Source organism: Sander lucioperca, chromosome 14, assembly GCF_008315115.2.
Source record: "Sander lucioperca isolate FBNREF2018 chromosome 14, SLUC_FBN_1.2, whole genome shotgun sequence".
NCBI classification, from domain to species: Eukaryota; Metazoa; Chordata; class Actinopteri; order Perciformes; family Percidae; genus Sander; species Sander lucioperca.
In genome coordinates, this window is record NC_050186.1 from 33,903,838 (window position 1) to 33,931,636 (window position 27,799).

General features: G+C 40.5%; 1 protein-coding gene across 2 annotated transcripts; it reads right to left on the reverse strand.

Annotated features, from left to right (window-relative positions):
* Nucleotides 1-1,612: 1,612 nt before the first annotated feature.
* LOC116041379 (leukemia inhibitory factor receptor-like) lies at nt 1,613-27,604 on the reverse strand. Of its 2 annotated transcripts, none has more exons than XM_031287267.2 (18): nt 27,375-27,604; nt 27,053-27,256; nt 22,550-22,701; nt 22,289-22,439; nt 21,889-22,140; nt 21,657-21,780; nt 15,100-15,242; nt 14,843-14,988; nt 14,588-14,741; nt 14,426-14,487; nt 12,172-12,394; nt 10,313-10,492; nt 10,130-10,231; nt 9,609-9,770; nt 6,392-6,520; nt 6,149-6,248; nt 5,959-6,010; nt 1,613-2,230 (listed from the first exon to the last, which is right to left on the reverse strand). In XM_031287267.2, the coding sequence occupies exons 2-18, from the start codon at nt 27,144-27,146 to the stop codon at nt 1,745-1,747; spliced, it is 2,712 nt and encodes a 903-aa protein (XP_031143127.1). In that variant the 5' UTR covers nt 27,147-27,256; nt 27,375-27,604; the 3' UTR covers nt 1,613-1,744. The 2 variants fall into 2 exon arrangements, with proteins under 2 accessions (XP_031143127.1, XP_031143126.1); XM_031287266.2 differs by having other exon boundaries at nt 21,889-22,161.
* Nucleotides 27,605-27,799: the final 195 nt, after the last annotated feature.

Consider the following 27,799-nt stretch of genomic DNA (forward strand, 5'->3'; position numbering starts at 1 on the left):
ACGTGAGATACAAGGTAATGGAGCCTTTTATACATTGTCGTGTTTCTTTAGAAATAAACAATGGACAAATAGAGTCTTTAAATGCTTCAGATGTAAAGTTATTCGCTGTCAAAGTGACGTCAAAATGAATGGCTGTCAATGGGATGCTAACGGGAGGTGATGGCTTGGTAGCATCAAAATGGTGCCATAGGAGCTACGAGTTTCGGGGAGAGGCTTACCCCCTTGGAAAATAGCAACAAAAGCAACGGATCTCTTCCTCTCTCTTCTCTTCCTCACTTCCTCAGCTGCCTAAACCTCCGTTTGTCTCAGTTTACATGCAAACAAAGTTTTCCAAAATCTCCACTCTGGCCGGACGTTTTAGAAAGACTCGTTTTCAGAGGCGAATTCTCCGTTTGCGTGTAAACGAAGGGCACAAACAAAGGGAAATGTCTCAGTTTTCCAAAATAACAATGTACGTGTAAACGGGGCTTTAGATTCCTCCAGACGTTAAAGCCTGTAAACACCCACACAAGTTATTCCAAGTTATTCTGGTTGATTAGACCTCTGCTCAGCTTAAAGTGGGCTGGAGCTTAGATGGGAATTTATTAGGTCACAAATCTTTTCTACCAATAAGAATGGTAAAGCTGGCATTTGTCCTGCCCTAACTGGTGCAACAAAGCTAACAAGAGACTGTTTTGTATCATGTGTGTTAGAATGCTAACATTTGCTAATCAGCACTAAAGTACAGCTGAGGCTGATGGGAATGCCAATAGTTTTGCAGGTACTTCGTCATAAAGTGAAGTAATGGAGAAATAAAAATTGTTACCTGATGATGGCGCTAGATAAAAAGTCATCAAAGTTGTTATAACTCGTTCTCTGGGATCATGAATGTCCGTAACAAATTTCATGGCAATCCATACAATAGTTGTCAACATTCTTCAATGAAAACCAACAACGTCTACCTCATGGTGGCTCTACATGAGGGGTGAAGGGATCACCTAAGTCAGTAGGATTTAGCGATAAGGGACCTTGAATGTCTGTTACGAATTTCATAGCAATCCACCCACTAGTTGTTGAGCTATTTCAGTATAGACATACAGTATAGAGTGCTGGACATACAGACATTTCCATTCCTAGAGATTGCTAAAACTATTCTTAAAGGTGTCCTGCCACATGTATTTCATTACTTTGTGGTAATGTCTGAAGTTCTACAATGGACATTGGCAACATTGTTTGTGAAAAAAAATGCCTTGGTTACCTTGTGTCAAGCCATTCTAGCGTGGTATAGAAAGCCTGCAGGAAGACTCAGCTTGATTTGTGCCAGTTCTCATTAATATTCAAAGAGCTAAGCTGCTTGACTCTGATTGGCTAACAGCTAGCCAATGAGAGCCTGGCTATCAGCATCCTTTACCCAGCACAAATGGGCGAGCTCATGAATAGTAATGAGCTCAGGCAACACCACGTCAGACTGACCAGCTTTTGTAATTGGCCTGATTTCTCTGCTTATTTTTTTTCAGTGGCTAGAGCTGACAGAAGAGGTAGCAGTTCATTTTCACATTCACGACATACCACAAACACATATGGACCTAACATATTTTAAAAAATGCAAGTAAAAACAGTTTTGTGTGGCAGGGACCTTTAAAAAAACTGAATTGTGTAAATGCATACACATAATAAAAATTACGTGTTGCACTAAAGCCTTGTTAAATTTCTGTTTTCTGGCTACCCTACTTATAACTTACCATACAGGCATTGCATGCAGAAGCTATCTGGAAGATGACTGTGGTAACAATATGTAAGTGGAGACACAGGACATAGGACTGTCTGGATCTTCTTCTGTCTGGTTTGTAGTGAAGGTTTCCGTGTGATCATGAGGCTGGTATCCATCGGAGCTTCTCTCTAAAGATGTTCCCTCCTGAAGCTCAGGACATAAGTTGGACTGCTGATTCCCAGGCTGCATTATAAGGTTGTATGACGCATTAGGAAATTCCCTTCTAAATGAAGAAGATGGTAACCCTGACTGAGATGGGATGGCCATAGATGGTAAAGTGAGGGGTGGTGGGGTGCACTTTTTCAGGGGCTGGTTGTAGTAATCCTTTGGAGTTTGTGAAAATACAAATGGCATGTTCTCCTGGCTGACCAAACCATTTATTGGTGCTCCTGCACTACAATACAGTTCCGGAACATCCATGATATCTGCTTCACTATAGTGACACTGATCCACCTGAAAATGACGACATCCATGTTCACCCTGGAAAAACAAACAAAATAACCTCACATTAATTTCAAGATGGGTGGTAGCTGGGAGTGCAAAAATGCCGATAACCTCTGAACCAACAATAGTTTAGCATGTACTTGATCATAAACCAAAGTAAAAAATTTGACATGATGACAGCGCTAAAGGAAAAGTTAAAGTGCTCATATTATGCTCATTTTCAGGTTCATCTGAAAAAGCTCCTCTTTTCACCCTGTGTGTTGAGCTCTCTGTTTTAGCTACATAGTGAGGCATCTTACTTCTGTACCATCTTTGTTGGGAGTCGCACATGCGCAGTAAGTACTGCTAGCTTGACAGTTGCAGAGTATGAGGGAGTGCCATGCTGGCAGCTAGGCGAGCATTATAATGTGTGTTACAAAGTGACACACGTTCGTCACGACTACAACAGAGCTGTTTCGAGCAGTTTGCGTGTTTTCTCTGGAAGATGGTAAGTCCCTTTGGGATGGACTTTGGGCTTTTTCACTTTGTAAACCTATAACGTGCACAAAAAGATATAAACTTAGCACAAAAAAAAGGAAATTTGTGTTTGGTAGATTATTTCTCTGTGGTAACAATGCTTTTCGGCAATAAATCTTATACCGTTGGAAAGCCTGTTTAGTTCCCTTTCAAATGGTGCCCCATTTGTAAGGAACATGCATTTGTGGGATGAGCAGCAGCGCTGAGTATGTGGGTTGTGCCCATGAAAAATTTGCCAAATCTTCTCTGCCAATGCCAAACAGCTTATTCTGCCATTGACTCGTTTGGTGGATTGGATGATTGAAGTTTGAAGAAACAAGACATATTGGCAATTGAACAATTTAATAATTTCACAAACAGGAGCCTCAGTAGCGTGTAGAAGAACCATACACAGCCACAACAGCCTGGCACCTCCTCCTCATGCTGGTCACCAGCCTGGTCACACACTGCTGTGGGATGGCATCCCATTCTTCAACCAGCATTTGTCGCAAGTCAGCCAACGTGGTTGTGTTGGTCACTCTGGCATGAACAGCATGCCCAAGCTGATCCCACAAGTGTTCAATGGGGTTGAGGTCAGGACTGCTGGTTGAAGAATGGGATGCCATGCCACAGCAGTGTGTGACCAGGCTGGTGACCAGCATGAGGAGGAGGTGCCAGGCTGTTGTGGCTGTGTATGGTTCTTCCACATGCTACTGAGGCTCCTGTTTTGTAAATAAATTGTTCAATTGCCAATATGTCTTGTTTCTTCAAACTTCAATCATCCAATCCACCAAACACCAAACGAGTCAATGGCAGAATAAGTTGTTTGGCATTGGCAGAGAAGATTTGGCAAATTTTTCATGGGCGCAACCCACATAATCAGCGCTGCTGCTCATCCCACAAATGCATGTTCCTTACAAATGGGGCATCATTTGAAAGGGAACTAAACAGGCTTTCTAACGGTATAAGATTTATTGCCAAAAAGCATTGTTACCACGGAGAAATAATCTACCAAACACTAATTTTTTCCTTACTTTTTGTGCTAAGTTTATAACACAAAAAAGGAAAAGGGAAAAGCCAAAAAGCATAATATGAGCACTTTAAGTGATCACCAAAATTGTTACAATCCATTCTGAGGGGGACAAACCACAAATGTGAACCTCATGACAGTGTTAATTTTGGCAGTTAGTTTACGTTTAGTCTTAGACAGAAAATGCTTAGCCTATTAGCCTAGATTAAGTCACATTTTAGTCATTTTTATCCTTCAGTTTTGCTAGTTTTAGTTAATGACAATCAAACATAGTCCAGTGTTACATGACAAAAAGTCATTACATTTTAGTTAAATTTTTCTCATTACTTTTAGTCAAAATGTTTTCACTGAATTTTGCCACTTTTGTTTTTTAGTCTTATTCCTGTGTCAAATGTTTTATCAGTTAATCTAGTCTCGGCAAAATAATTTTAGTCTGATCTATCTTATATATTTGACGAAAAACACAGGTGCCAACCAACAACTTTATCTTCACTTCACCTTTTCAACTGAATTTAGTAGTTTACATACTACAGACACTTCACTGTCCTGCTGTTCATACAGACATGTGAACTAACCACAGATACTTGCCTCGTTTATGGACTCTCGCGCAGCTGCAGAATGACACACTGATGTATGAAACTGCCAATCAGATTAATTTACTTATTATTTGAAGGTGCTGGAACACAGCCAACTTTAATTCCTGGTTGAATTTTTAAGAATGCAGCTTTGCAGTTAGGCTACTCTGAGTCCTCCTGGCAGTGTACATTAGCTAAAGTGGGTCAGTCGCACCTAACCAGTCTGTTATGAGAGCCAATCTGCACCGCTTAACATGCAAAACCACAGACTTTATGCATTATAGTAGCACAATTATCCAGACTGAGCCGGAGGTGTGTTGAAGAAATAAAGATTATTTTTTGATTTTTTTAAACTACATTTTAGACACGTCTTTTTTTTCGACATTACATCACAGTTTTTGTTTAATGACAGTGGCATCTCGTCATTGTCTTGTCTTACTCATGGAAAAAAAAAGTTGTTGATGGATGTATTTCGTCAAAATTATTGTTAACGAAATGAACACTGCCTCATGATGGCGCTATAGATAAAATCAGGATCACCAAAGTCATTAGGATCCATCCTCTGGAGACCATGAATGGCTGTACAAAATCTCAAGGCAATCCATTCAACAGTTGTTGAGATATTTCAGTCTGGGTCAAAGTGGTGGACCAACAGTCTGGCATTTCCATCCATAAAGCCACACCGCTAGCATGGCTAAAGAGAATGTTTAAAATAAAGGAATCAGAAAGAGAGATATCCTGACTTTAAGTCTCTAATATCCAAAAACGCTGGATCCCACTCACAATGCCACGCAATGGCAACTGTCATTAGACCACGCCTGCCTTTTAAATGTCCTCATCTTCCAAACTTCACATCTTTAGTTTCTTATACAGGCTTGGTCAAAAGATTGGAAGTCTTAAGCCTGATTAGAGCTAATGCTGATGACATCACTATGACATCAACAGGCTTGTTTTCTCAGACTTTAGAAAGCCCCCTGCAGAGCCACATAAGACAACAGTTTTCTGAGTTTGATCAATACTCCTCATGACAAGTAATCTGATATATTAATGTGTGAAATGTAGGAAAATATTTTGTGGAAAATGTGTGTAGAGATCATGAGTGGTTTCGTTCTCTGATCTTTCTGACTGTTTGTAAGAAAAGCCAACTGACCTATATGAAAGGGAACACCGGGCCAGGAAAATAATTGAGCTAATTAAAAAGACTCTCAGATCGGGGGGAGCAGAGAACGAAGCCACTGTGTAAGATGTATTTTGCAAATAACTGAAAGGTAAGATTCAGGTCATAGAATGATTTTGGCTCTCATCACTCCTAGGTCAGCAGAAAAGATAAGACACACAGATGAACATCATAAAACATTTTGTAGTTCCAATTTGTAGATCTAAGACAGTGACAAACTGTTTGGCCTTGGGAGTGTGGAGAATCTAAGTTTTTCATGCATGGCGCGAACATCGCGGAAGGGGCCGAAGGACCGGACAGCAGAGCAAAGATGACCTGGATCCATATATCCAACCGATGAGAGCACCAACAAGGATGGGCAGAGAAAATGTATAAGAGTATGAAGGTCTGAGTAGCGGGCACGAGTCTAGAAATGGTAAAATACGGTCACATTTTATCTTCAGAAATTAGTGGAGTGCCCCGTTAAGACATGGTTGTAAGGACCTACCGTTGATGTCAACACTGGCTTTGGGATTGGAGGATAGACCGTCTCTTTGATACTGTTGGATGTAAGAATGCATGGAAATAAGTCACACACATGGCAACACCATGCAGTCATTCAAATAGAACCACCAGAGTACCATTAGAGACAACAATTGAGCTAATTGCACAGAAAATGAATGTGTTGACTTGCTTACCATGTCCAGTGTCTGTAGCAAACAATAGTGATGAGGGAAAGGAGACCAAGAACAGTGGCCAGGGAAATGAAGACTGTCTTGATCAAGTTCAAGTCATCAGCTGTTGAGTTAACAACCCAAATGAGAAACAGAAGTTGATCAGATAAAGTAATAAATTCAAGATTTGATTGTGTTTCCATAAGACAATTTATTTTTACACAAGTAAAAATAGTGATCTGAAATGGAGAAAAAAAAGCAATATACTCAGTGAATTCAAGGTGGCAGTGATGGATGTAGCGCCACATTCTCCAACTGCTGTCCGTGCCTTTACTGTGAATTTGTAGGAACCGATTTTAAGGTTTCTTGCTGTCAGGCTAGTGGCCTCAGGATTGTCTAAACCAAACAAAAGAGATTGTCATTAGTAATAAACATCCTGAAGAACCATCAAGGTCACAATTTAACACTATAGAGTGCTTTCCAATTAGTAAAGTTAGAAGGTCTGCATTACATATATAACGCTTCAGGTCCCCCTATTTAACATTTACTACATAAGCAGCTATAACAACCAGCAACTTCCACGCCTGAAAAGTGAAGCCAATGCAGAAGTGCCTTAAACCTGCATTCTATCTCATTTCCAGCAGGGGGCGACTCCACTGGCTTCAAAAAGAAGTCTGTTTCTATAGAAGTCTATGGAGAAAAAACCTCACTTCCGCCTTGATTTAATACCTCAATAAACATTTTATGAACCAGTTTACAGTCTCAATTACAAGTCTTCTTCAATACAGCATGATGTTCATTTTGTAAATTATGGTCCCATTTATTTAAAAATAGACGATAAAGCAGGGGATGCTTTAGGACCTGTCAATCAGGACAGAGGCTTAGCAATGCTAATCATGCTAACACTGTGGACATTAAAATAGACTTCAACTTGTTTTTGGGTGTTGTCCGTGTTTTCATCTTAAACTTTGACCCTTTGGTCGCCTAGAAATGTCTTGTTTAGCGTTCTGCCAACCAAGCTAGCTAGCTAGCATTAGCTGCTAACTTAAAAGAAAGCCTGCCGATTTTCAACCAGCTCTGCATGCTACATGCTGACAAGCAGCACCAGTACCCATAGGTCTGCATTTAACCGCCAGTAAAACTGTACCTATTTAGCATTTATCTTAGTGCAGCGCCATTGAAACCATACACAACAGTGCTGTAGACGCCAAATATGGTCACACAAAATACTAAGATGTGGACGGCCAAAATGTGAACTGCTGGCTTTAAAACGGCAGTCCACAAACCAATGGGTGACGTCACCGATGCTGCATCCATTATTTTTACAGTCTATGAGGACATTTTTAGTATTTACAGATTTGTCAACTTCTAATAACTGTGTTTTACTTTATTGTCATTCAATATCTGTTTTTACAACAGCCTCCATTTGGGTGCTGATTAGTTATAGTTATAGACATAAACAATTACATCTGCTTACAACTATATTACAGTGTGTTATTAGAAACCATCTATTACATGTTCATATACTGCTTGTAAATGCTAAATAGGGGGAAATTAAGTTGAATGTTGTCGCAATACTAAGGTAATTGATATGAAGGTTTGTAAAGGTGTATCCTGACCAGTGGCGATTTCTTTAATACTGCAAGGGAAGCTCAGCTTCCCCTAAAATGTGTAAAATGTAATGGTCAAACATGTACTGTGTTAACATTTTATTGACTAAAAATGCGTTAGAATACGTCTCGAAGACGAGTTCGTTCAGAATCAGCTGACTAGATTTCCTTCTCATACATTCCCGTAGCGTCTTGCATTTCCCTGTTGAAGCCTAGCGTCCATTGACTTCAATGGGACTGCATTGAGCAGTTTTTTTCAGTGCTTCGAAACTAGACGGTCATTGGATAAATGCTGTGATTATGTCCCACCCATGGACGCTCAACGTCTCTGGGAGTCAATGGAGCAGTGGGCTGGCCTGGACGCCGTGCTTCCGCGTGATGATTGGAGGGATTGGAGGCAAGTGTTGTTGAAAGACGAACTGCTGCAACCTATTTCTTGGTATTTGCTTGGCGAAAATGCTAGCCAATTTTCATCATACATTTCATACAAGTATACACCACATTCCTTGTTTCAGTTTAACCTAATTCCCACATTTCCTCCTTCAAGTTTAATATTGTTTCGTTAGATCGTTTGTTCATTCATTCAATCATTCATACAGTAGGCTAGGCTAGTGTTGTAGGGGTGAACCATAGACTGTATATAGAATGGACCAACAGATCCCGTTGCTCTGGACGGAGACCAGTGAAGGATATTAGAAGAACTTTTCCGGTGAGCGCTGAGCGTTACTGCGCAGCCTCCAACTGAGAGGGACGACGTAAATGTGACATGAGCAACCTGTCTGTTGTAGTTGTTGTTGTATAAGTAAATTGTAAGTCTTCTGGTAGCTGTGCCGAGAGAAATCTCAATAATTCCGAATACTGCCGGAGACGGAGAGCGTAGGTATATGTAAGGAAATAACATAGGCACAGGCTAATTATTGCTAACTAAAATGCTAGTTAAGATTAGTAATTAAACTTAAACAGCTAATGTAAGTCGAAACTGCCTGCGAGCTTCTCCTGTACTGTATGGTAATTCCTCTACTATGCGACAGAAAGTCCCGTGGTTATGACACAATCGTTAGCCTATTTTTACAAAAACGTCTGCTACGGAGCCATTACTTGAGATACAAGGTAATGGAGCCTTTTATACATTGTCGTGTTTCCTTAGAAATAAACAATGGACAAATAAATCTTTAAACGCTTCAGATGTAAAGTTATTCGCTGTCAAAGTGACGTCAAAATGAATGGCCGTCAATGGGATGCTAACGGGGGGTGAGTGCTTGTTAGCATCAAAATGTCGCCATTGGATCTATGTGTTGTGCGGAGAAGCTTACCCCCTTGGGATGAACTAGCCAGCTAGCAAACTGCACACGATGGCAGACAATGCTAATATTGTCGACCTGATTTTGGCAAAGCCATTTGAAAGTCTTCCTTACGAGGAGAAACTAAGAATTAAACAGCAGGGTTAGATCAACACTTAAGATTGATTTAGTGCAAAGGATAGGGAAAAGTAACAGTAACAGCTCTCATGGTATGACAAAGTTTGCTGGCTGACTGGAAGTGCTGTGACAAAGAATATGTACTGCTGGCCATGCCTCTTGATGAAACCTCACAGATATTATAAATTATTATTATAGTAATTATTTTATTATTATTGTATTATATTATTATTATTATTAGTAGTAGTAGTAGTATTATATAATATATATTAAATTATTATATATATTATTATAATATAAATAAATGGACAATTTTTATGATGTAGGCTGAAAATGAGCTTCCCCTATTTGAAAGACCAGCAGCCACCACTGATCCTGACATGCAAATGTGTTCTTATATTTGTAAATGTGGTTCTCTGTGGACTTTCATCAGAAAATAACAGGGTGTCACAATACCTGTGCTGAAGTTGATGTCTTTCTTGTTGTAGTCCAAACAATACAGGACATAGCCTTGGATAAAAGCAGTCTGCTCTCTTAGAGATATAGGCTCCCAGGATACCTCGTAATCCCAATCCTGCTGTTGCCCCTTGAATGATTTAAACAGACCGTCTTGTATTTCTGTCAATAGAAAGTACTATTGTAGTAATAGTCACTCATATAGACACATATCTATATATAATTCATACCTTGCACTCTGTATATACTGTACCATATGTTATTTATTCATACTGTAGCACGTTATTTAATTTGTTATTTAATCACTGCTTAAGCACTTCTGGTTAGACACTAACTACATTTCGTTGCTCTGTATGTGTGACATGTGCAATGACAATAAAGTTGAATCTAATCTAATTCTAATCTAATCTAAAAAAGCGTAACATAGGTGAAACACTATTGGACAAAGTGCTTTTTTATTGCACGGACAGATTTATTAAGCTAAAACTGCTCCACAGAAATATCAAACATTTCAATCTTACTTTTCTCTCCGACATAGCCCTCACTTCTTTGTAGTAGCACTGGAGCTCCCTGGGTGCAGGCATATACTGACAAAGTGTATCTCAGTCCATCTTTGAAGTTTTCTAGAGTGGAGAAATAAAAGGATGTATTGTAACACAAATAAATGTAATGTAACTGTTTTCTGGGCAAATGATGATACTTACTTGAAAATATACTGGCATTAGTCTGATTGGGAGGCACTTTCAGCCACTCCACAGTGCACTTTCCTAAGGTAGGACACCAATCTACTATGTAGCCACAGCTGGCAGTTGGACTGGCAGACCAAGACAGGTTGAAGCTACCGTTGCTGCCAATGATCAAAGAAGTGTTCACTCTGGTTCTGTCTGAAAATAAAGACTTTGGAAGTTAGGATTGAAATAGACATATAGCTGCAATTAGGGTAGTGCAGTGGTTAGCACTGTCGCTTCACAATGTTCGGAATTGGTAAGGATACAGATTCAATTATTGGCAATTTATCAAAGACATTTTATCAATATTAATAAAGTTATGAATATGTGTATTCATAACTTTACCAAATTGGCAAACAATCAAAACGGGGCACCACCCTGGAATCAGGGACCAATAACTGAACTGTGAAACAATCTCATAGGTGGTGTTCCCTTTAAAATACAGATCTTAATTAATTTGATTCATTTATCTGGTATCTTTGAAAGGAACAAAAGAAGGGTGAAATTCGAGCACAGACCTGTTCAACCAGCTGTTATTACAACAGATACACAAATAATCACAAGCAACTGCTCTTTAAAGTATAATAGAATTGATTTAACTTCCAAATTATTAATTGTCAATCAATAGTTCAATACTTCAATCAATAAACCTATATACTTGTTACAAACTACAACAAAAGCAAAACAACAAGCAGACACTGTGGTGAGCCTGTGTGTGTAGTTTAGCACAAAGACTTCAAAAATGGCTACTCAAAGGCTAGTTAACCCCAAGATGGCGGGTATTGGAGCTGGTTACAGCAGCACGTGGCTATGAGCTAGACGTTAGCTTGTGTGTGTGTGTGTGTGTGTGTGTGTGCATGTTTAGAGAAAGAAACACTTGGAGTCTTGATTTTCGAGGTTCTGAGAATAACCACCCTCTCGTTCACTCAGGAATTTGTGCCTAATGTGACGTTATATCTCTCTCTGGTGAGCTAAACAGCTGACTTTGTGTGGCAACAATAAACCGACCCGTTTGCCTACACAGGGCCACAAGGTGCCGGACTCGTCACGTCGCGGTCCCTGTGGCTGGACTGCCGAACGGAAGATTTATTCTCTCGCTTGTACAGTAACTTCTCCGCGGCGGGAGATAGCAATGTAGCATTTACAGTTTTAAACAAGCTACATTATTTAACACAACATTTAATGCACCGTGATCAGTGGTGATTTCACAGCAAAACTTGGACTCTGTGGTTCCAAATCAGATTAATAATCAAACAACCACCAGTAGCACTTATTAATCAAATCACATTCAGTGTTTATTCCGCAGGTCAGCAGATCGCAGCCCCCTGGTGCGTTCAGGTTCCGCCAGCCAATGGGAGATCAGAGTGTTCTTGAAGGTGTGAACTACACGCCTGTAGTTTTTAGACTTCCGGCCATTTTCTCTCATAGAGGTTTGAACCTGAACAGGCCTGTGTGTGGGGCACGTGGTCCCTGGCTTGCCCCTCCTCTTTGCATGTTCAACCCATGTTAGTGTGAGTTTTGTCCCACAGTCCAAAGAATCCAATTGTGACTCACTACCTGTCCAACAGCACACAGACACAGTTAGAGACTAGCTGGTGAACACAATGGAGCATCAGCAGCTAAAGAGCCAGATACAGAGCAAATCAGAGCTAAAAGGAGATTAAATATTAGATTTACATTCGCTGGGTAGTCAGACACACAAATAATGCTTATATGCTCTGCGTCTGCAGAGTTTGTAAAAGGGAACTGTTCAATAACAAATCGCCATTTTCAGAATCCGAAAAAAAAAAAATCAATTAATGTAGCTTTAAACCTGAATTCTGTTAGCTTCATACCTGGATTGGAGCTGGGGATGGTGATGGTTGATGGGGATGAACTGCCGTTTATATTCCTAGCTGTAACTGTGACAATATGCTCGACAGTGGTGTCCAGACTGAGGGCAAGACTGTAATTGTTGGGAGCCACTTTGGTCCTATTTCGTCGCTCTCTCTCTGTGGTCTTGGTCCAGGTCACTTCATAGTCTTTGATGTGTCCATGACTCTGGTTGGCCAGTGGCACCTGCAGAGAAGTAACATCAGGACTTTAGCTTAACTGCCAAAGCACACGCATGGAGATCAGGCACTCATCAACACCACTTCTAATAAGGCACCCTTTATGAAGTTTATAATACGAGTAGCTCAGATCAAGCAATCTGATTGGTTCATAGCCGTGATAAAATAACCACATACAATTGCTATAATTAAAATTCTTTTGCATGATAAGTATCACTCAGCAGAAAAAAAATGTTAAACTAACAAACTGATAGCTGGTGCCACGGAGGGAAGCTGTTTATCTGCACAAACTGCCATGACACAGAGCTGGTTTAAAGATCCTATGACATGCGGCTTTTTGGATGCTTTTATATAGACCTTAGTGGTCCCCTAATACTGTATCTGAAGTCTCTTTCCTGAAATTCAGCCTTGGTGCAGAATTACAGCCACTAGAGCCAGTCCCACAATGAGCTTTACTTAGGATGTGCCATTTCTGTGTCTGTAGCTTTAAATGCTATTGAGGAGGAGAGAGGGGGGGCAAGGTGGAGGGTGGGGGTGTGGCCTTGACCAACTGCCACTTTGCTTGATGCACATGACGTCTCTCTCTTTCTCATGGGCGGGCCAAATTCTCTGGGCGGGCAAAGCAGAGAAAGGGGAGGTAACCTTTCCCCTTATGACGTCATAAGGAGGAGATTCCATATCAGCCGATCTGAGCTTTCATTTTCTCAAAGGCAGAGCAGGATACCCAGGGCTCGGTTTACACCTATTGCCATTTCTAGCCACTGGGGGACCATAGGCAGGCTGGGGGAACTCATATTAATGTTAAAAAACCTCATAAAGTGACATTTTCATGCCATGGGACCTTTAAAATCCGCCAACTATCCCTTTAAGTGGATGCTACATTTAGAATATTTTTACCACTTTACCTCCACTTTTCGGGCCGAAACAACGCCCCCAAGGCCTGTAGCGAACTATTGCTTAAGTAACTAATAGCTTTAATGGTTAATAAATCATTGACTAATGCTTTACAGCAGAAATCTTCACAGGGGGTCCCGGACCTCCTAGGGGGTCCTCAGAGTTACTGCAGGGGGGCCTCCAAATTATTGTTATTTTTTTTTTTTAAGTTTTTTTCAAAAACTAAAACGGCTTAACATGAATCCAACATATTATAAGCAAATATAAATCAGCCTATTTGTCAAAGTAGTCACTAAGATAGCCATCCACAGATACAGTTAATTCCAAAAATTCACTGTGCCATATGTATGTTTAACATTATAAGATGATTTATAAAATCATGACAACAATTTTTATTTTAATAGCTTCATGTTCTATACACTACAAAGCTATGTTTAAAGGCCTATGGCCCCCTACACTTTATTGTAGGCTAAGTTTAATATACAACTTGATTTTATACAACATATGTAGTAGGGGGTCCCTGATCTGTCTCTCTCAGTCAAACAATCCTTGGCTTAAAAAACATTGAACCCTGCTCTACAGATTAGTTCTAAGCCGTTCATTGAAATGACTTTTGCTGCCATGGTGTGAAATGGTTAGTGAGTCATTAATGAAGTCATTAATTAAGGGTAATGTGTCTCACTTTCTAACAAGCCATCACGTCTGCAAGTATTAGTAAGTCATTAATAATCACTCTCTGATAAGCAACATCAAAAGTCAGTGAGTCTTCTGAAAATAAAAAATGTGAATGTGTTAATAGTGACATTTTTACAACAATCCATTCAGTCTTGAACTGTGAATATCAATACATTGTTAATAAATAGATCTTGGTTCCACTACGCTGCAGCACTTTTCCAGAAGGTCAGAGGTCAAATTAGCGTGGTCCTCCTGATGAACTGAAGAGCTAAAAAGACAAGGGTCCTGCTGGAGGAGTGTAAGCAGAGAACCAGAGAGTTTTCACATCCTGGCCACCCAAAATGTTTTCTCATTAACGGATTAGTCAATATTTTACTACCAACCAACCAAGTAAAGCAATTAATTACTACTGATAAAGCCTTTCTGAAGAGCAGTTTATTAGAAAGTGGTGGCCACTCATCTGACCTACCTTCCAGATGGTTATAATTTGGTTGTCCATCACCTGCATCCACACATCAAGAACATCTGGAACTATAGGACAAAGAGACAATCAATGCCTAGAAAAAAATGGAAACAGTATCTGTTCAATTGCCATTATTGACTAAAAGTTTTTAGTTTTTTTGTTTCTTACCATCACCCTTTGTATGGAAGTTGACATTTGTGCTCCAGGTGCTCCATTTCCAGAAATGTTGTGCTGTTCTGCATCGTATTTCCACATTATATGTCCAATTTGGTATCAGGTCATTCAAAACTGCAAAGTTAAGACCAACTCCAAAGTGTTCACTCTGGGAACACAATTACAAGTACAAGAATGATGATGTTAGTATAGTTCAGAAAATGATCCAACTTTAAAAGTCTTGCTAATAATGTTTTTTTGTCAACTCACTATGGTGTTTTCACCATGGTTACTAATTTTCACTTGGCATATCAAACTGAGATTATAGTACTGCTGCACCGTCCACTTCCACTCCAGACTGACATTTCTGGCATTCACACTCGAAGCTGTCACTCCCTCTGGAGGGTACATGTGCACTGAAACAAAAGACAAACAACAATCAGCTGATTTCAATGATTAAAAAGTGATGTCAATCATCAAATAAGCATTTTGCCACACAGAAATGCTAATGTTTTAAAAAGGTATACCTCTTTTAGTCAGGTCTGCAGTGTCGGAAAGCTTCACTTCGCCCAAAGAATTACTTGCTGTTAACGTCCAGTTTCTCTTGCGAGCATCGACTCGCACTTTTTGAGAGCAACTCGTCTCAGGCGACTTTGCACAGATTGATGGACTGAAATACAAATGCCAAGAGAGTCTAACTTTTTCGTTTGATACATAATAAAATGCTCAAAACATTTGCCACCTTTTATGTGGATGTCCAATCAGTTATGATGATAAATGTAGTTGATTAAAGCAAAACATTTCTCAGTGCATGCTATATTGATGGAGAAAGCTGCAGTTTGTAGCTGCAAAATCTGTTGTTCTTCCTACATCCAGCACCAACATTTGACTTGACAGTAGACCTTACTCCACAGCCCTGTTGTCTGGCTATCACTGCATGAAAAGTGGGATTTTCGTCCCCGTAAACGCCCGTAAATGCCTGTAAATGCCTGTAAACGCCCGTGAATCTCCCTAATTTTCGGCAGTTAACGTTGCGTTCGTCTGTGCCACATATTGACGGAAACGAACCATGACGTATGTGGAGAGCTCCCGCGGAGGTGCTAATGGCTCAAATAAGCATATGAATAGCAGCAAAACGTCTCCTGGCCAGAGAGTGTCTGGCCTAATTAGCATATGAATAGCAGCGACACTGCAGGTAACAAACAGGGAACCGTCTGCGTCCTTCCAGATATTTTTTTTCATTGTTTCTATCGGCAGTTGGTATGAACAGAGCCAAAGTTTAAGTCCGGTGGATTCCATAGTTACATGTCTGCAACCGGCACAAAATTTCCTACACTTTGACCAACCATAATGTACTGTATGAAGAGTGAAAACTGTAGGGGAGAGAGCAATTTTTTGGAAAAAATCGTACTGCAGCTTCACCCTCTGTCCTACCCTCTAGCTCTCAATATTCCGGCCCTATACACACACATTGGAAAATCTGAAACGGTCTGGAAACTGGACGATACATAAACTATGATTTGGTAGAAACCGTGCTTGATATGAAAATGCCCATTCAGCCCAATAAAGGCCAAAGTCTTGTCTTCGGTTTAAACTTTTAATTATTTTTCTACATTAAAGTATGGCGATACAGTATGGCCCCAAAGAGGGGTTGTTTTGAGCTATGTTAAGCGATTTACCAAAGATTTCCCATTAAAGTCTATGGGATATTTCGCAGCGTTTTTTTTGCCAATTTCATGAAAACCGCGTAGCAAATCTCTTATTCAAATGATAGCACACCATTCCCGGTCATTACACACGTTTTGATGTATTTTGTGTGCATGTGTTGGTAACGCTCCGTGACAAGTAGCGGGACAAAAATGTGGCGGAATAATAAGTATGGGGGATAATAGTCATTGTGCCGATTGCAGCACATCGGCAATTAAACTGACAATTAAACTGTCCACTATGAGTCTGACAATGTTTTCAGAGTGCAACAATAAATTGGAGTAGTACTCTTTGAAGTATTTAAGTAAGGGTTAATGCACGACGAGGTGTCCATTGTCAGATATTGATGAGTTTCAGAGGGCGTCGGATGGTTCACGCCTCGCCATCGGCCATTAATACCTGACAATGGACACCTCGAAGGGCATTAACCCGCTTATACCATGGTCACTTGCCAAATATATATTTTTCTTAAACATTAATTAATATTTTAATACGTTTTACAATCAAACAAAAGTTTTTTCCAAACAATAACTCTGTTTCCCTGGTTATGCCTGAGGGTCTGACTAATACCTGGAAAAATCATTCCCATCCCATAAGGTTCTTAGGACTTTCGATACGACTTGCAACGGGAGATATTTATAGTCCGTTCAGCTTGTAGAACCCTTCAGCTCAGCTACGAGCCAGAAAGCTAATGCTATGCTAGCAAGATTCAAAGTCAATAACATTGTGTACAGTTGGCAATCAGTAAAAAAAAAATAACAGTATGTTTAACATCAAGACAAGCTAGCTAGCCAGCCATGTCATTGTCCCCAAAACAATATAACGACTTTTACGAACAGTTTTAGCCACGACGTGTAACGTTAGCCTACTGTCTACCGCAGCCTGAAGTAGTGAACAGTGAATGGGATAGTCAGCTGCAAATATGGCTTGACCCCAAAAAAATTCTAACAAAAGAGTTCTCAGTGGTTGCAGAACATGACAGATGCGTGGGCCTGGATTAAGTTGAGGTTGGCCTGAATCTAGGCAGTTTTCCCGAATCATCCACATAGTTCCCAAATCAAGCAGCAGTCTTAATAGGCGATATGCACAGGCGAGCATGACGTATTTCCGGTTAAATCTCAGGATGGATGTAAACTTCCGGTTATCGTAGAATGCTGTGCTACCGTATGCTACCATTGAATGCTTGTCGTCAGAACATCCAAAACTGTTAATTTTCGTCGTTGTTGTGTTGTTTATGTTAATGTTTTTACTTGTAATACTTTGTCTTGACTAATAACACGATGAATAAACGTACGAAAGTGTCCTTTCAAAGATGGGATGACAGCTCTTCCAGCCACCACTGCTGTGTGCCGCAATCAATGTAGTGTCTGAAAGATGCAATTCTGTTAGTTTTTTTACTTTTCCCAAAGACAATGAATTACATAAACGGTGGGTGATTAACATCCGATGAGACAACTTTCTTATAACGAACACACAAGTCTGCAGCCGACACTTTTTTTTTTAAAAAAACATGCGGTGTTAACATTGTCGCATGTAGCTACATGCTAACGGCAGTATGTCATCTTGGCTGCCAGTGTTGTTAAATTCTCCCCAATTCTGGGTCGCATTCCTGCTGAAACATGTCTGATTGGGTAATGTTTGGTTCAGAACCCTTTATCTGTGATTTTTGACGTTAGAAAGTGCTTCTTCGTTCCACTACAATCTAACGTTAGCGTACCCCTAGCTAACTATTATGTAGCTGCATGCTAACGCAACATAGCTGTATCTTAGCTGTAATCTTGGCCAATGCTGGTAATTTCTCCCCAAATTCCGGTCACTTTACTGCTGGGACATGTCCGGTTATGTAGTATTTGGTTTAGAAGCCTTTATTGGTGATTTTTCAAGGTAGCAGCAACCGGACATGTCCCAGCAGTAAAGTGACAGGAATTTGGGGAGAAATGACCAGCACTGGCCAAGATTACAGCTATGTCGTGTTAGCATGCAGCTACATAATAGTTAGCTAGGAGTATGCTGGGCTCTCACAGAGATCTCATTTGTAGCCCTGTTTTTACCTGATACTTTCATAAAAGTACAAACACATGAAGTGAGAGGTATATACACATGATTAGACTTTATTTAAAGCATGATTAACCTGAAGCAGGACGGAGTCATGACTTAATACACCAAAGCAAGGCTTCTAGCTCAGGCTAGCTAGCGTTAGCAAATTACCTTAAAAGTTGCAAAGAAATTAAGAAACGTAAAATTTGAAGCCTTTATCCAATTTGCTACGTGGTGTCGTACTGGATGGCCGGACGACCCTCCGTATATTATTAACAGATACTTTAGGCAACTCCAGCAAACACCTTGTAAACTTCATCTCTGCCATCATAACGGTCTACTGTCACTGTCTAATGTTTTCTTCCGGTAACCGGAAATGTCCAAGCATCCTTACGCCAATGCGGAAGTGATGCGTGCATAGAGCCTATTGCCTGATGAAACATTTTCCACAGGGCTTAGAGGAGAAAAAGGGAATTCATTATAGATGGATTATCATTTTCATTGTTCAAGATACTGCTCGTTAAACTTCCAGTTATGATTAACTATCTCTTATTTTTGACTAGGCTAAATAAGCCAAAATATCAATAAACTATCTACTATTTTCAACATACTAGGTCATAGTTTTGACCTTAAAGGTCCAATATGTAATATATTTACTGTAATAAATCCAAAAATGACCCTAATGTGTCATCAGATATTAAGGAAACATGCTAAGTTGAAATACTATCTTTTCTGACAACAATGCTAATGCCAGTATTTTCTCCTTTTGAAATTTCTGTTCCGTGACGGAATTTCTGTTTGTGTTTTGGCCTGCTTGTTGTTATCAACTGCCCAGTTTGACAGCCAGGCCGGGTTGCCAGATATACCTGTAAAAACATAAACCCAGGGCGCTACAGCTGTAAGGTTAGTACAGCCATAAAAGCAGCAAACAGACAAACAGGATCAACAGAGATTGATTGAGAGTGTAATTAGTTCTTGCAGCTTGTGTGTTAGCGCCATCCTGTGGTGTTCAGAGGATGAGGCACTGAAGCAGCACACAGTGTTGGAAATAACAGATTCACATTTCCTATTTGTTTTTAGTGTAGTGCATTAATTTATAACAGTAAACAGTCAGTTTCACTGGAAATCCTTTAGTAGGTGTCCTATAACACTTTTTTATGGACACCCTGCAGCCAATCAGAATTGAGTATTCACCCAGACCAGTGGTTCTCAACTGGTGGGGCCCACTCTCCTGGGGGGGGGGCGCGAGTAGGCTACAGGATGGGAGGAAAAAATAAAAAATAAATCACGTAATGTAATGTAACTACACGTCGCTCGGTCGTGGCTGGGTAGCGTTGCATTTCCTCCCCGACTCATTTCCTGGTTCTCCTTCTCCATAAACAACATGAACTCAAGGAGATAATTAACTTTTCCTGCTCCAGATTTCCCACCGTGGTCAGAAAGAACAGAGGAGACACTTAGTTTCTCTCACTATAACTCTAGAGTCGGTACTCGCTCTAAAGCTAAACGCCGTCACTCTCTCACTTCTCCCTCTACCACACACACACACACACACACACACACATATGCCGGTTCACGCACACACCAGTGCACAAGTAAACATCAGGCCACTTACGTAGGCTACGGAGAAAGCTCTGTGTGGAGCCTCCGCACAACTGTAAAACAAGTCATCCTCCTGGCGACTTTTTTTGTCAAAAGTGACTAGCGATAAATCTAGCGACTTTTACTGTTGTTATTGGAGACTTTTGTGGTGTTTGGAGACTCGAAAACACGTATCACTCTGCAGTTATGTGCTCAACGAGCAGCGGGTGCTGCGTGAGCCCCTCCCCCGTCCAAAAGCCCTCACAGGCAGTGTTGCCAACTTAGCGACTTTGTCGCTAGATTTAGCGACTTTTCAGACCCCCTTAGCAACTTTTTTTCAAAAGCGACTAGCGACAAATCTGGCGACTTTCTGTAGAAAAGTCGCCAGTATTGTCCAGCGAGCACGCAAGGTATTTCTCTCCTGTAGCCGCCTTCGGCGCCTTGCGGAGCAGCCTCTCCCCTCTCTCCTCGTGTGTAGCAGCACTGCGCACAGTGTGCAGGTAGTTAGAAGGGGAGGGGGGGACAGGGTGTGCGGGTGCTGGTGTAGATAGGAGAGACAGCGGGACGCGACGGGAGAAAGACTCCGCTGAGCTGGCCTGGCCCTGGGCAAGCCAGCCTTTGAGAATTCTTTATCGATCTTTTTCCCTCCCTTTGTAGAATAACATTTTTTTACTTCAAAGATAGGCTACCTAAGTAATAATTATAAGGTAAAATAAATTCATGTATTGAATTTGTGATTATTTGGCTAAAGAGTTCTATTTCTTTTTATCTACCTTGCTGACAGAACCACTAAGCTTTATACAAATGATTGCGTAATGACGTCAAAAATATGCAAATATGACGTCATCAAACGACTTTTAGCGACTTTTGGAGCTGGTGCTAGCGACTTTCATTGGAAAAGAGTTGGCAACACTGCTCACAGGCGGTCAGTCTCTCAGTAGCCTCGCGCAGCAGTCCCAGCCTGCAGAGAGGAGACACACACCACTCCGCGTCCAGGCTGCACACACATCGTTACATCATAGCCTCAACTTATTGAAAACACAACTAATCCACATCCAAATTATTTCAAAACCAAACAAAAATAGAGAGATTTCTAGTGAGGACCAACAAGGTCTCACATTAACATCGCCTACCTGCAAGCTTCTGTCAAAAATGCAGATGATATGCCTACTGTTAGGCCTAGTAATAATAACAGTAATAAAGCATGAATTCATATCAGAGGTCTGGTGCCAATTCCCAATTATAGCAATAGCCTAGTAATGATAATAGGCCTACTACTACTCATGATAATAATAATAATAATGCCTGCAAGCTCACATTAGAATGATAATGATAATAGGCCTACCTACCGCTACTGATGACAATAATAACAATAATAATAATAATGATAATAATAGTGTGGGCCTAAAAATAATAGCCTAGCCTAGGGCTATCTATCTATCTATGCAAGGTGGTGTAGTGGGGGTGGCGCCGGGAAGGGGGGGCCCAACTGCAATGAACCAGCTTTGGGGGGGCCCAGCTTGCAAAAGGTTGAGAACCCCTGGTGTAGTGCATTCATTTATGACAGTAAACAGTCAGTTTCACTGGAACTCCTTTAGTAGGTGTCCTATAACACTTTTTTTATGGACACCCTGCAGCCAATCAGAATTGAGTATTCACCCAGACCATGGTATAATAGTTAATAAGATTCAAATCCCTTACAGCCTTGTTTGCTTCTGTCCTCCAACCTCTGACTACATCTGGTTTAGTTGTATTATACCTTTCAAGTAGATGATATTCTGTTGGACTCTTAAAGGGTAGGCTTGAGTCTTTATAAGTCCAGTGGCATTCGACTGATTGCAGATCTCGGGTTTCACATTGAAGGTCCGTGACAATAGGTGGGTCTGAGTGATGGCAGGTATTAAAAAAAAAAAAGAACAGCCAGCAATTATTAACAAGACGTAGGCCAATTTAAGACTCCAAAACTGAGCACAATACTAGGTCATACTTACAGCCAATAAAAGCACAGGCCCCATATACAACATAAGGATTCAGTTCACATATTACATCAGTGCAACTGTATTTTGATGCCTGGTTCAGGTGGACGGTCAAGGCATAGGTCTGATTGCTGATCCTGGTAGTGTTCATATCAGCGCTACTATACTCAGACAGATACATTTTGCCAAAAACTACCCCAGCAGGCAGAACGCAGCAGAAGGTGACTGTACTGCCAACCTTGAAGTATTTGTCCTTTGGATAAACCTCTGCTCTTGATGTTTCAAGCCCTGCAAAAGCATAATAATAGGACATTATAAGCATCTGAAGCAGTGCCATGACTGTCAAACGTGTAATAATGACAGCTTGAATGTTGTTGATTATCAAAACATGGAGGTAAGTCAAATGAATATTAACCAGGAAGAGTCTTTTGATTCCATGGGCTTGTATGGTTTTTGTATCGGGACCTGAGCCTCACTGAATGGGAAGTACACTCCAATGCCAAATATGACGTCCAGTTCCAGGAGTGAGTAGATCCTATCTGGTCAGGCGTCACAGCAACTTCATCCTAAAATATTTCCATAACCAAATTAGAGGTGTGTTTGTTTGGCTACTCCAGAAGCTGAGGTTATTGTCATGGAAGTCAGCAACGTTGGTGTAATGCAAATGAACACTTACATAATGTTCTTTGTTGTCTGCTATGAGAACCTCCAGCTCATAGATCAGCACATCCTGTACTGCAGAGCACAAAGGCTTGTCTTCCCATGTTAACAGGATCATCTGACCGGAGCTGGTTAGTTTCAGATTCTGAGATCCACAATGCAGGACACCTGAGGAACATGATCATAGTGTATTTTACATGACCATACTCATCATAAACCGCAGAGAGGCAATAAGTTGTTCTCATGAAGCATTTTTACACATCGCTACGAAAAGTAATGCACTGTAATTCGTATATATTCCATGTATTTAATGCTGTATACACCACATTTATAAGAGTGTGAATCACAGTGTAGGGAGGTGGTTGGGGTGGACGTCGGGGTCATAATACACAGCGCTTTCAAGCGGTGGAGTGGAGTTCATGTCCTCACGAAAACACATGACTTTCACCCACCAAATGGGTGTTTGTGTCCCGGGAGTACAACTGGAAACAGTTGTTTTAACCCAAACCACGACCTTTTTTTCTAATCTTAGCTAGTCGTGTTGGTACCTAAACTTAATGTCATCGCCGCATGAAGGTAAGTTTTTGTCAGGTAAACTTAAAGGGTACTATTAGTCAGCATTTTTTGCGTATGTGAACACTAAAAAGGGATTCAGTCCCCTCTGAAGCGAACCTTACTCAGACCTCCTCGGGAGGTGGTCTGAGACCCCATCAGAGCTAAAGTGGACCAGAAAGAGAACTGAATCCTCTTTCATAAACCCACAATGTGAATGCAAAAAGAACTGAGGCCGTTTTCTGTTGGTCCACTTTTTGGTCCACTTTAAGAGTAATGAGTTTGGTTTGTTGTAAGAATCATTATATTATCAAGAATAGACAGAGACCACTGAAGATATATTAAAGTTCATTTTACTTGAGAACCCGACAAGGAGGCCGTCTCCGCACTACAGAATGGTACAGACAATGACCGAACAAAAAGCTCTCTACAGCTGCTTTTTATAATTACCAAGTGTAATGTAATAAATCATGATACATAGCAGATGTCGTCAATTGTTATCTTGTCAAAGTCGATGACGTCTCCCCTATCTAGTCAGGGAGCGCCTGTTCCTTCCTCAGCATCATACCGTGCTCCAGACAAGGACATGCAATGGCTCCATGTTATCTTGTTTAGAGTATTCAGTATAATATTATTCTATGCAAACAGTTTAATAATAACAAGAGAGAAAGTATGTAAATCAAAATTTCCCTAACATTTGTTTAAAGAGCACTATATGTGAAAATACACACCTTGGAGTAGGCTAGAGAAATTATAGGTTTGAAAAGATTTTCAGTTCCGTGGCTCAATATTTAAATGTTTTCGAGAATGTGGATGAGGTCATTATAGTTCGATGGCCTCCCGTATTCATTTGAGCAAGAGAATAGAGATGAAAAGCAGACGAAGAGAGAGAGAGAGAGAGAGAGAGAGAGAGAGAGAGAGAGGCAGCAGGTAGAGGAGAGGAGGGTGAAGCAGCTAGGCCTACTTGCTGCAAGCCTCCGGCGTTCTGGGAAATTGGTGGTTTTCCTGTGGGTGCTGTGCATGATGCTGTGCCCCTTTGCAAGAATGCCTATATTGTCAAGAGTGGGACCTGTTGCTGCTAGATATTGGTGGCCTTGATGTGTCCAGGGATGATCCCTTGGACACTTCACAACGCTGTGTTCCCCTGTCAGAAGATTTTCACTTTTTTTTGTTTTTTTTACAAAACACAAGCAGTTATATGAACATTAACACAATATTAGGATGGATTTATTTTAATTACATTAATCTATTTGCATGGCAAATATAAAAAACAAAAGTTATTTAGCAATATGAAATAAAAAAGTATATTGTACTGTATTAAAAATGTAAAGACATAGTACAATTTAACATTAGATCTTTAAATCTAGAAGATTCAACTACTAAGAACTAAACTGAACGTTTCACAGACATGTGACTAACAGAAATGGAAAAACGTGTCCCAAAGAACAAAGGATGGTCAAAATCAAAAGTTACAGTCAGTATCTGGTGTGGCCACCAGCTGCATTAAGTACTGGGCTCTTCGCTGGCCATGGCAGAACACTAACATTCCTGTCTTGCAGGAAATCGCGCACAGAACGAGCGGTATTGCTGGTGGCAATATCATGCTGGAGGGTCATGTCAGGATGAGCCTGCAGGAAGAGTACCACATGAGGGAGGGGGGATGTCTTCCCTGTAACGTTCCACAACTTTTGATTTTGACCATCCTTTGTTCAGGGACACATTTTTCTATTTCTGTTAGTCACATGCCATGCCACAGGTTGTTCAGTTAAGTTCTTAGTAGTTGAATCTTTTTATGTTCATACTAAGTTTTACACGTTAAGTTGGCTGAAAATAAAAGCAGTTGAAAGTGAGAAGAGGTTTCTTTTATATATATATATATATATATATATATATATATATATATATATATATATATATATATATATATATACCAGAAACCATCTGTTTGTGGCCACCTCGAAATTACTTGAGATCTGAGAATCCAAGACTTGAGCTTGTAGATGCAGCCCATAACAATGGAAAGTACTGCTCTATTTTAAGATGCTAGCTGACAGGAAAGTGCTGGTAAAGCACTTAAGAATCAATGAAACAAACAATGACATTGCTCTAAATGTAAGAAGCTGTCTGTCTGCCTTAGCCATACTGGATGGGGGAAATGTGAGATAAGGGCCAATGTGTGATCAGGAGACTTTCTGTCTTTGTTGAAATGGAAGAAGCCATAGCTAATTCTAGATAGATAAATATATAGATAGATAGATACTTTATTGATCCCCAAAGGGAAATTCAAGGTCCCAGTAGCTTATGTTGGTGAGATAACAAACAACAGGCATGGATGTGTGATTTGCAAATCAAATTATATTTCCATTATACCCCTTTCAGACAACAGATGTCCAACTGCTTCTAACTGTTAGCACTGACAACAGTCTGCAGTTTACTTCCATACACTTGACTGATAAACCTGAACATTAATTATCAAATGTTAGCATGCTAGCATTGAGATGAGGACAAATCTACTATTATCAACCTTATATTCTGGAGGAAAAACACATGCACCTTCATTAAAGGTTAAAGGTTTGGTTTGGGTTTAGGTAGAGGGGAACAGATCTCAACGGGAAACGGAGTTCGATACAACACCGGCCATCATTGCAGCCGAGGACTGCCTGTAACGGAGTATAGCGATAGAATGTGATACGAAGTTGGGGAGAAATTATTAACAACACAGCCTGTTCTCATGAACCATTCGTTCAAAAATCTACAAACAGTTAAAGCAACACTAGAGCACTTTTCCCGCTTCGGTCCCCCTACAGGTTGGAAGCGGAATTGTCCGTTACCGCTTTCGTAATGTCTCATTATGTCTCATTCAAACTACAGATCCGCTACCCGATCTGGCAAACTTGCATAATGTAATGTAATGGACAATTCCGCTTCCAGCCTGTAGGGGGACCAAAGCGGGAAAAGTTCTCTAGTGTTGCTTTAAGCACTGTAATTTGTAAGCATTCCACGTTTTTCTGGCGGTATTCACTACACTGATGGCCGCTGTATAAGAACGTGGTTGGCTGAATAGGGAGGTGGACAGGGTGGTTGGGTGGGCGTTAACATACAGGATTTTCAAGCCAGAGAGCGGAGTTCGCTTCCCAGGGAATACTAAAGCCTTTCACCCTAATCTTAATTTTTGTCGTGGCAAAACACTAAATTTTGTGGACTAAATTGAACCGTAATGTCGGGCGAAACAACCGACAGCTCGTGGTGCTCTGTACACGGCTCAAAGTCACCTATTTTTTGGGGTAATTGAACCACCAACTACCACTGATACAACGGAGGTCTGTAGCCGGCATCACAAAGCTCTGTAGCATTGCCGCTCGGCGTCATGGAGCTCGTAGCCAGCCGGCGTCACGCGACCACCAGGCGGCCTCCTAATTTTGTAGGATATCATACGTTTTGGTGTGCATACATTTTCGTACAATATCATACGGACCCCTTCATGAGAATGCGCTGAACAACATCGGCAACCAAGAGTGTATGTAAAACATAAACACTGCATTAACGTCTGTTGACTGGTGTCGCAGTATGCCTTTGGTGACATCGACACGTCTAGCGAGTCCAATCTAGAATCTACCCTCCATTGGACCCCCAGAAATGGATTCCTGTTCCTTAACTGTATGTCACGTTTATGCTGATTGGGTTTATGACCACAACTCCACCAATTTAACCAAAACTGCATGCTAGTCTTAAATATACTGCAGGCTATCTATTCATATAGCTAATAGCATGCCAGTATATGTTATGAAAACATTTAGAATAACTATTAGAACCAAAAATTGGGTTTAAACAATTCTAATTCTAATCACAGTAAATAGGCTGCATAATACATTCATAATCTACAGTAAATGTAAAGTATAGAGACCATTGTCTTCTTTAAAATACAATGTAATTTGAATTCCTAGAAGTTCAAGGACAACGCACTCACCACTTTCTTGGCCATTTCCATCTTGCGTGCTCTTGCAGAACAGTGAGACCAGTAATAACCATAGGATCATCATAATCCCTTTTACAAGGACCATTTGGGATCAGCTGTTAATCCTTTAATGTAAACTTGTCAGCAAGCCCTCATTGATTTAGTGCCGTTATCATAGACGAGACATCAGAAACCTCCACTTATTACACTTGATACCTGTTAAAAAAAGAATTAGCAAAAAGAATGATCAGTTCATTCAGTGCCAAAATAATAAATAAAGGGGATATTCTTGACTCCTTAGGCTTTTTTATGAGTATTAATTTAAAATACTTACATGAGGATGTCTGACTGGTTGTCATGGATCTTGAACACGGAATGAATTTAACTTGAAGGCAATAAGGGGTAAGAATAAAACTGAAAGAGTTACAGTGTCAAGTTACACCCTGCAGCAAACACTCCCTTTAAAAGTAGCCAATGATACAGTCCTTGGAAATCCATTTGCTGTTTGAGCTCTTAGTGATTGTGAAATCCATGTGGACTTCACTGCAGGAAGTGGAGAGACTGCCTTCTGGTAACTGTGAGTCACGGTACCCAGATCAGATATGCATTTGCATGCACTCAAGAAATTACTTTACAAAACAATTTTTTTCAGTATCTGAGTGTGGCAGGCCTTTATCAAGAGAAGTAGGACAAGTTTATTTGTTAGGATTTTTTCTCATACGTCACAGTTTCAGCTATACTCGGGAGAGAAAATCAGGA